This window comes from Myotis yumanensis, unplaced genomic scaffold, assembly GCF_028538775.1.
Source record: "Myotis yumanensis isolate MYYU_CA2020_CCGP unplaced genomic scaffold, mMyoYum1.0.hap1 SCAF_2, whole genome shotgun sequence".
Classification (NCBI taxonomy): domain Eukaryota; kingdom Metazoa; phylum Chordata; class Mammalia; order Chiroptera; family Vespertilionidae; genus Myotis; species Myotis yumanensis.
This window is the reverse complement of record NW_027223753.1, coordinates 139,610,475-139,620,745: the sequence shown is the minus strand read 5'-3', so window position 1 is coordinate 139,620,745 and position 10,271 is coordinate 139,610,475. Positions and strand designations below refer to the sequence as shown.

Here is a 10,271-nt window from a genome sequence, read left to right as displayed (position 1 = left end):
CAGTTGTTTTTTCCCCCAAATATGAGGAAATGTTTACAATAAGTACAGGCCAGGTTAATGTGATAAATGCTGTAAGTCTCACTATGTCTTTTTTTTTTTTTTTTTTTTTTTACAAATAATTGTTATTTATTTATTTTGAATAAAAAGTTGGCCGCGATAACAATACTAGTGGCTCTTCGTACAAAACACAACACATTTGAGGTTATTTCATAACATTTTTACAAAACTGCCATTATGTACCGCACTTGATATTCACAGCAACTTTACTAGACTCTAAGGACTAGAATCAGATGAGCAACAGGAGAAACCAAAATGGAGAAAAGCTAAAAACCAGTGGTGTTTCCTTAGCTAGAGAGCTGGCCGGCAGCTGACTGGTAAGGACAGAGGGTCTGTTACACCTTCTTTAGTAATAACAGGGCTACACATTGACAAACACCCTCCAAGATTTCTATTACATTTTCTCTATAATCTGCCCCACTTCAAACTTTCCCAGAAACCTCTGCCATGATATGACATAAAAGCTCAGGACACTGGTGCATTATGCTCAGGAAAGGAAGGCTGAATGGTGCTGAGGATATGCACGGTCTGGTTCAACCCAAGAAGCTCAGTTCAAACCCAAGAAAGAAGTCGACCCTCTTCAGTCATGAGGTTCTTTGCAGTTTTGAACACTCTGGGAAAAGTGAACCATGCTCCATCTTAAAGGGGCAGGAAGTTCCTCACTCACTGTACATACCACGAGCACCTTCCTTCCTGTGCAAGGAGGCACTTGCCCTTTGGTGCTGCTGGAGGTACCAAGACGGAACAGACAATTCCTGCCCTTGAGGAGCTTACAATCTAATAATGAACACTATGTACTTATGTGCAATTGAGAAAAGCAGCCATTTTTCTGGATGGTGGGATATTCCAAGCAAAATGTGTTGTTATTCTTTTTTAAAATATATTTTTATTAATTTCAGAGAAAAAGGGAAAGGGAGAGAGAAATATTAAGGATGAGAGAGAATCATTGATTGGTTGCCTCCTACACACCCCCTACTGGGAATCGAGCCTGCAACCTGGCCATGTGCCCTTGACCGGAATCGAACCCGGGACCCTTCAGTCCACAGGCCGACCCTCTATCCACTAAGCCAAACCAGCTAGTGCTGTTATTCTTAAAGTTATCGTTTAAACACGAAGCCTTATCACACCACCTAATGAGATGGCAAACATTTTTTTTAAAATCTTCCTTTTATAACCTTAAGTTTTTAGATGCCTGTTCTTTTTTATTTCAAAAAATGTCATATGTAAACATACAAAAATTCAAAGCGGAACACAAAGATGCACAGGCATTGGGTAAACAAACTACATATCAGTACACACAAAACAGACTTATTTTTCTATACAGTGTTATTTTTGTATAAACAAGTTTGATATTCCCTTTCCTTTCATACATTAAAGCACAAATCTAAGTCAGTCTTGAAAAGACTTAACTGATTTTTATATTCTATCTAATACCAAAACCAAAACCAAATGCCCTAAACCCTCCCAGTCTGTTAGCCAAGTGACAAACTGATTAAGTCTGAAATGCCTCAAGGCCACCACAGCCTCTTACATCCTCTAATCATTAGAGTCTAATGTGATTACTTTGCAGGATCTTCCAGTGAAAATAACAGGATTTCATGATGGCGAAGTAAGCAATTCTTTACCTTATAAATACACATAAGATTCAGATTTCTGAAATTTAACTCTCCCAACCCACTTACAGTATTTCACGCCTGCTTTGTCGGCACAAGAGTTCCACATGTCCCTTTCAACTCCCCCCAAGCCTGGAATGAACGGACAGACACCGTGTTGGCATCCCCATAGTACTGCTCTAACTAAGCTCACTCCCTAGGACTTCAGGTGGGGTGGTATGTCTCCCCACCAGAGTACAGTTATAACTCAAAGAAAAGGCAAGCTACAAAAAGCAGAGCCACCCAAACTGGATAAAGATTGGGGGAGAAATATTCATACACCAAAAGGAGTAACTTCTTCATAGGACACCTTTAAGCAATTTCCCTGTTAAATTTGTTAATTTCACACCAAGTTTTCAGAAACAGCCCTGTCTTAAAACAAACTATCTGCACGTGGGAGGCCGCAGCCCATTGACCAGCTAACAGTCCTCACACTGATGGACTGCAGTGCCCTGGGAACAAGCTCACAATCTCCCGAACATTCGGCTGTTTCATCGGGTGCTGAGGCTACAGTACTTGAGATTACTAGAAGCAACTCTACATCTGTAAGTCTGACTTCACTAAAGAACAGTCACATTTCACGTGCTTTCTAATCAGTTTGAATAGCGGAGATCATGTTAGCAGATGTGAAGATCTTAACTCCAAAAGCCCCTTTTAGCTTCAAGAAAGAACAGGCAAAGTTTAAAACTCTGAGACTTGAAACATAGTCTAAAACCATGCCAGTCTAAAGCTGCCAATGGATACTTCCACTAAAAACTAAAATGAAAACCACGTGAGTGGGTTAGACCCTTGAGGGGAAGGTGACTCTGGACACACTGCATTGCTAATCCACCAATACACAGAAGGGCGGCTTAAGCGCTTCCAGATACATTCACAACGAATGATCAAGCCAGGCAGAGGCTCGAAGCTGCCCATGCACTATAAAGAGATTCATTTGTCTTACTGTTTGTGCTGCCCAATCTCTTAACAAGAAAAAAGGGCAGAATGTATCTTTCCTTTAAAAAATTTAAGCTGCCTGGCCTGGCGGATGTGGCTCAGTTGGTTGAGTGTCATCCCATACACCAAAAGGTTGCTGGTTTGATTCCGTCAGAGCACATGCCCCAGTTGTGGGTTCGATCCCCAGAGGGGGTGTGTGAGAAAGGCAATTGATCGTTTCTCTCTCTCCCGCTCTCTAAAAATGTAGGCCTTCTGACTCTGAATATAACTCATTCAGTTTAACTTTAACCAGAATTTTTGCTTGTCAAGAATAATATTTGGGCCCTGGCCGGGTAACTCAGTTGGTGCACCATCCCTTACACCAAAACATTACACATTTGATTCCCTCCTGCTCTTCTTTTAATACTCTTATCCTATCTAATAAAAGAGAAACATGGTAATGAGCTGTACAGCCGCTACCCTTCCCATTGGCTAATCAGTGAGATATGCAAATTAACTGCCAGCCAAGATGGCAGCCGGCAGCCAGGCAGCTTGAAGCGAACAGGGAGGCTTCCTTGCTTCAGTGACGGAGGAATCCAAGCTTCCCCGCCTGCGCTGCCGGCCTCTGAGCTTGCAGTTTGAAACATTGTAACAAATATAGAAGCTAAACAAAACCCCAGAAACCGGCTTTAGTCAGCCAGGCTTCAGCCAGCAAGACCGCAACATTGTTTTGAATACAGAAGGTAAACAAAGGCCAGAAACCTGCTTTCAGCAGCTGACCCTCAGAGAGAAAGCTGGCTCTCAGCTCCAGTGACAGGCATAGAAGGTAAATAAATGCCAGAATAAAAAAAAAAGAAAGAAAAAAAGGAGAGGTTTGGAGCTTCAGTCGCCCACCAGCCTGAAAACGGCCCTCAGCCCCTCACCCAGACTGGCCAGGCACCACAGTGGGGACCCCCACCCTGAAGCAACAAGATGGCGGCTAATTTGCATACTGAAGGCAGGCGGCAGCAGGCAAGGCTGTCTGCGGTCTGGGACCTGGATCTGTGACCCTGCCGGATGGGGGCAGTGCTTGAGGCTGTCCGCGGTCCCAGGACCCAGATCTGTGACTCTGCCAGACGGGGGGCACCGCGGCAGGCTGTCCGCAGTCCAGGACTCGGATCTGTGACCCTGCCGGGTGGGGCGGCAGTGCTTGAGGCAGTCCACTGTCCCGGGACCCGGATCTGTGACCCTGCCAGGCGGGGGGCAGCGCTTGAGGCTGTCCGCTGTCCCAGGACCCAGATCTGTGACCCTGCCGGGCGGGGGGCAGTGCTTGAGGCTGTCTGCGGTCCCAGGACCTGGATCTGTGACTCTGCTGGACGGGGGGGGCACCACGGGAGGCTGTCCGCAGTCCGGGACCCGGATCTGTGACCCTGCCGGGCGGGGGGCAGTGCTTGAGGCAGTCTGCGGTCCCAGGACCTGGATCTGTGACTCTGCCGGATGGGGGGGCACCACGGGAGGCTGTCCGCAGTCTGGGACCCGGATCTGTGACCCTGCCGGGGGGGGGGGGGGGGGGGGGGGGCAGTGCTTGAGGCTGTCCACGGAACCGAGACATGGATCTGTGACCCTGCCAGGCGGGGGGCAGCGCTTGAGGCTGTGCACAGTCCTGGGACTCGGATCCGTGACCCTTCACGGCGGGGAGGCAGCCATCAGCGCCCAGGAGTGACTTCGCAAGATCCGCCTCCTGGCCGAGAAGGTGCAGGATCCCAGGGACAGCCACTGTGGCGGGCCAGACTGACGTCCTCCTGGCCGCACCACGGGGGTTTGCGGATCTGCAAAGCCAGAGGCCTCCGGTGTGCACATACCCCCCTGGTGTGCGAACATCCCCAGCACACTGTCACCCTCCCGCGCCTGCAACAGTTGCAAACCAAGGTGTGCACAAGTTCCCCCCGCCTCTCCACCGCACTTCCATCAACCCGGCATGCCTAACACCCCCACAGGATGTGCACACATCCCCTCTGATGCGCTCACATCCTTTGGAGTGTCTGGGTGTTCTGGGTGCTGAGAGTGGGCGCCTGTGAGATGACAGTGAGAGGGCAGAGTGGTGATGCCCTGTTCTCACGGAGGCCAGTGCAGCTATGAGATCACCTCTGGGGGGTTAATGCAGGTTCTGAGGCAGGAGCAGGTGCAGATAGACACACCTGGTGGGCCCCGGCAGCCCTCTCTGAGGTGCCTTCAGTCAGCGTTCAAGATCAAGAGCCCAGAGGCAGAGAGGAATTCTGTCCTCTCAGTGAAACAGTGGGATAGTCGGGGCGACTGTAGAGGAGGAATGTGCACTTTGGGTGCCAGCACCCATGAGTGAAGGCTGCCCTGACTGAGCCTTGCTTGCTTGAGGCCTAGAGCACTCCTGCCGGGCAGCGGGTGACAGGACGTGCTTTTCCGAATTAATGAGAGAAAACATTGATTCTCCTGCTGCCCACGAAGGTGGAAAGTGAAGTGGGGAGACATGTGGGGAATGAGCAAGGTTCCCTGTCTGGGGGTTCCAAATCTGCTGTTGGTTTCTTTCACCACCGACTAGAGATATACAGGGTGTCCCCCCAAAATATATACACACTTTGAATACCTACTAATTCCAATGGTTTTAAGCATAAGAAAGGAACAACAATGGAGCTGTTATCTGTTAAAAGTGTGGGCACAAACAGATAGTTGGACATTCCCTGAGGGGTCTCAGATTGGAAAGCGTGAAGGCCAGACTGAGGGGCCCCTTCTCCCCCCCCCCCCCCCCCCCCCCCCAGTGCATGAATTTCGTGCACCGGGCTACTAGTATATTCAATAAAACCAAATAGATTTCCAGTTAAAGAGACAAAAAAATGCCCATAGTTTTTAGAAATGAATGGCTCAGCTTTACAGATAGAACATCTGAGGCACAGAAATGACTCTCTCAAGGTAATCTTTAAGGAAGTGGTCTACTTTGGAAAACAGCTCATCTCTCACACATGAAAAAGATAAAAGACATTGTAAATCCCAAAGTGCCTCACAGCAAGCAGAGCAGCTCCTCCCTCTGCCTGGGGCTGAAGGCTCCAGGAGTTACCTGCAGAGTCCGTTTGCAGCATTGTGGTGACCTCTCTCGTACTCAGGTGATTGACTTCACTGCTGCTGTAGCGAACAGGGGTTTCCTCGTGCTCCACGGATTTGGCCGGGAGAAACTGCTTCATTCCTTTCCACCAACCTTCATTGTAGCGGTAAGCAAAAGAGACCATTAAAGAAAAACCTGTTTCTAAAATCGTAACAGTATATTAACAGAAAGCCTGTTGTATTTAACATGTCTATAACAAATAAATATCTATACAAACTAGCCTTTATGTTCAAGCGTCTTTTTTTTTATTGTGGTAAAATATAAAAAACATAAAATTTGTCACCTTTGTCACTTTTAAGTATACAGCTCAGTGTTATTAAATACATTCATACTGTTGTGCAAACATTACCACCATCCATCTCTGTATCTTGTACAACTGGAACTCCATACCTATTAAACAGTAACTCCCTAAGTCTCCCCACTCTTGGATACTGGCAACCACCATTCTACTTCCCCTGTTGAGGATTTTAGCTATTCTAAGTACCACACATGAGTGGAATCATACAGTATTTGTTTTTGCGTGTGTGACTGGCTTATTTCTCTTAGCATAAGGTCTTTAAGGTTCATCCATGTTGTAGCGTAATACGGAATTTCCTTTTTAAGGATGAATAAATCTGCATGTATATATGTTACAGATCCATTCATCAGTCGATGTTTTTACATTTTAACTGTTGTGAATAACACTGCTAATGAATATAGGTGTAGAAATATTTCTTCAAGACTGTGCTTTTAATTATTTTGGGTATATACCCATAAGTGGAATTGCTGAATCATATGGTAATTCCATTGTTAGTATTTTGAGGAACTACCATATTGTTATCCACAGCAGCAGTAACATTTTAGCCAACAGTGCACAAGGGTTCCAATTTCTCCACCTCTCCACCAACACTTGTTTTTTTTTGATAGACACCTTCTTAATGGGTGTGAGGTGGTATCTTACTGTAGTTTTGATTTTCATTTCCCTAAAGATTAGTGATGTTGAGCAGCTTTTCATGTGCTTATTTGCCAACTGTAGATATTCTTTAGAAAAATGCACATTCAAGTCCTTTGCCCATTTTCGAATCAAGTTGTTTATATGTTGTGGAGTTTTACAAATATCCTACATATTCTAAATATTAATTCCTCATCAGATATATGATTTGCAAATGTTTCCTCCCATACTATGGGTTGCCTTTTTACTCTGTGGATAGTGCCTTTTGATGCACAAAATTTAAAATTTTTCATGAAGTTCAATTTGTCTAGTTTTTCTTTTATCTTGGCATTGTGTGTCATATCAAAGAAATCACTGCCAAATCCAATGTCTCGAAGCTTTTGTCTTAGGTTTTCTTCTAATAAGAATTTTATTATTTTTAGGTTTTATGTTTTGGTCCTCGATCCATTTTGAGTTGACTTTAGTAAATGGTGTTAGGTTAGGGTGCAACTTCATTCTTTTGCATGTGGATATCCAGTTTTCCCAGCACCATTTATTAAAAAGACTGTCTCCTTTCTCCAATGAATGGTTTGTACACCCTTGTCAAAATCATTTGTCCATATTTGTAAGGCCTTATTTCTGGGTTTTCTATTCTATTCCGTTGGTCTATTATGTCTCTCTTTATGCCTATACTATACTATTTTGATTGCCTTGTAATTAAGTTTTGGAATCAGAAAGTGTGAGTCTTCCAGTTTTGTTCTTTTCCAAGACTACTTTGTCTATTAGGTGTCCCTGAATTTTAGGATGGATTTTTCTATTTCTGCAAAAAATATCACTGAGATTTTGATGGAGATTCCTAATGAATCTGTAAATTGCTTTGGGTAGTACTAAATATTAACAATATTAAGTCTTTTAACCCCTGAACATAGGATGTTTCCTTTTCTTTTAAAATTTCTTTTAGCAATGTTTTCATTGTATAAGTCTTTTACTTTCTTGGTTAAGTTAATTCCTAAGTATCTTACTCTTTTTGATGCTATTATAAATGGAATTGTTTTTATAATTTCCTTTTCAGATTATTGATTATTCGTGTATAGAAATGCAACTGATTTTTGTGTTGACTTTGTATCCTATCACTCTGCTGAATGCATTTATTAGTTCTAACAGATTTTTCTGTGTGTGGAATCTTTAAGGTTTAACTCTTCTTCAAATGTTTGGTAGAATTTACCAATGAAGCCATCAGGTCTAGGACTTTTGTTTGTTGGGAAACTTTATTACTAACTCAATCCCTTTACTAGTTAAAGGTCTATTCAGATTTTCTATTTCTTCATGATTTTGTCTTAGTAAGTTTTATGTCTCTAAGAATTTATCCATTTCATCTAGGTTATTCAATTTTTTGGTGTACAATTGTTCATAGTATTAATAATCCGTTGTATTTTCATAGGATTGATAATGTCCCCAGTTTCATTTCTGATTTTAGTAATTTCAATCTTCTCTCTTTTTTTCTAAGTCCATCTAGCTAAAGGTTTGTAACTTTTGTTGATATTCTTAAAGAATCAACTTTTTATTTCATTGATTTTTCTCTATTGTCTTTCTATTCTCTATTTTCTTTATCTCTGCTCTAATCTTTATTATTTCCTTTCTTATGGTAGCTTTTGGTTTAGTTTGTTCTTCTTTTTCTAATTCCTTAAGCTTTTCAAGATGATTTTTTGCTTTGATAGGATATATAGTATAAAGCAGAATATGGTAGGAATCTCTATCAAAAGCATATACAGAAGCAGATCACTGGTCAAATATAGTTTGTCTGTGGTAGGGGTGGTTTAAAATGTTTTTTGTTTTTTTTAAATACTTTCCAAGATCTACCCTAGCAGCACCTGATTAATTCCCACCACTGCTCTTGTCTACCCTGGTCACAGTGGTGAACCCTTTTGGCTCCTAACAGCTATTCTGGTAGTGAGACAGGGAAGTGGGGGACCCATAGGGGACCCCTGGTGTAACTTGCAGCAATATGCCACCTACCATACAGAGTTGGAATTCAGAAGATGACAACTTATCACAGCAGACATGGCAGACTTCAGGATTCCTAAACTGCTGGACTCCACTTAAATACCCAGAGCAGAGTGACAAACACATACTTTTACTAGGACCAAAACCCTCTGCCTCTTACAGTGTTCACATAGGCCTCAAAGAAAGCTGGTCTCCTCCAGATGAAAGTTTTCCAGGAGAAAAATAATTCCTTTCCATTTCATTACTTATTGACTAGAAGAGATCTGACAGGAGAGTAAAAATTATCAGAAGAGAGAAGGAATGCCAGCTTCCTAACAGTGCTGGGAAATTTCAGTGGGCCTGAAAACACTCCTTTCCCTGCTGCCATCTGGAGGGGAGGGACTTCCCGCTGACGGAAAAAGATGTAAAGTCATGAGTTACCTGCCCGGTCCCAGTAAGGTAAATCATAGGTGCCTTCAGTTTTTTTCTTTCTGGAAAAATACAGGAAAAGAAAGTGAGCAAATAGAATGATTTCACTAGTAAGATAGCTCTGAAACTGCAGGATAAACACCAAAGTTAATAATTAGTCAAGAGTACACATTCCCACTTGCTGATCTACCCAAGGGAGGCCTCTATTTCATTTGACTTTGTCGAGGCTCATAAATTCTGGATTCTCAATAAACATTAACTGTCTCCTGGGACAGTTATCTGGCTACTCAAATATTTCAAAATGAACATAGAAATAAAAAAAGTCCAGTCTGTAGATAAAAAGACTGAATTAAATCAAAGACCCAGACATGACATGTGGGTTTTTATGGGAAATCATGTCAGGTTTGATTTGGTTTTAAATACAAACTTCACGGAACAACAATAAAAATAAAAAAATCCAACATTTTCTCCTGCATTGTTATATTTCCAATTTTCTCCGTTTCTTCTATGGTCCTTTGTCTCAGAGAAGTTCCAAGAGTCATATACCCTTCATTGTATAGACTGAATTCCCCCTACTGTCCTAAGATAAGTCAACTCTGGCACAAAGTGACAAATGGCCGAGGAAAGAAAAGGCTTCTCCAGACCTGGGAGGTGAGAGTCATGGGTACAACAGAGAAGACTGCCCAGTCCACCCTCAGAACGCTGACATATCCTCCCCAGGAGAAGTCTCTCATCCCTCAGCTAAGAATTACTATCTACCAAGAGCCCTTTACAAAGGACAGTTTCTGATTCAAGCATGTAAATCTAATTAATGTTATGCTTTGCAAGCTAGAGAGAAAGTAGACATGTTCTAGTGCATATAAGAAGACAAGGTGGTTATGTGATTGCTCAAGATCACAAATGGTGCTTTACCAAAGAGCCCAAGCTACATCGACATGCACTTCCTACTTGGAAACATTCTTCTCCAGTATTAGATTATATTTTTATTATTGATATTAAAAACTTCTCTATAATTAGTTATTTCTCCTTCAAAATCCTCTACCGTAAGAATTCTAAATAAAAGGAAATCAATAACCTTTCCTAAATGAAAGTTAGAAACTCTGTACAGGTAGGACAATTAATTGAATGTTATAATTATTACCAAGGGCTGTACTATAAGACTTTGTAGACTCTCAAGTGACAAAGCTTCAGGTTATTTATTCATTACATGTCA

The 10,271-nt window shown here is 42.6% G+C and overlaps 1 protein-coding gene across 4 annotated transcripts in view; it reads right to left on the bottom strand.

Annotated features, from left to right (window-relative positions):
• Nucleotides 1-10,271, bottom strand: part of DCBLD2 (discoidin, CUB and LCCL domain containing 2) — a 177,369-nt gene that overhangs the window by 4,139 nt on the left and 162,959 nt on the right. For all 4 annotated transcript variants that reach the window (XM_070406104.1, XM_070406105.1, XM_070406106.1 and 1 more), the window contains 2 exons: nucleotides 9,071-9,120; nucleotides 5,692-5,829 (listed from right to left, as the gene is read on the bottom strand). In XM_070406104.1, coding sequence (XP_070262205.1) covers nucleotides 5,692-5,829; nucleotides 9,071-9,120 — 188 coding nt within the window. The remainder of the gene's footprint in view (nucleotides 1-5,691; nucleotides 5,830-9,070; nucleotides 9,121-10,271) is intronic.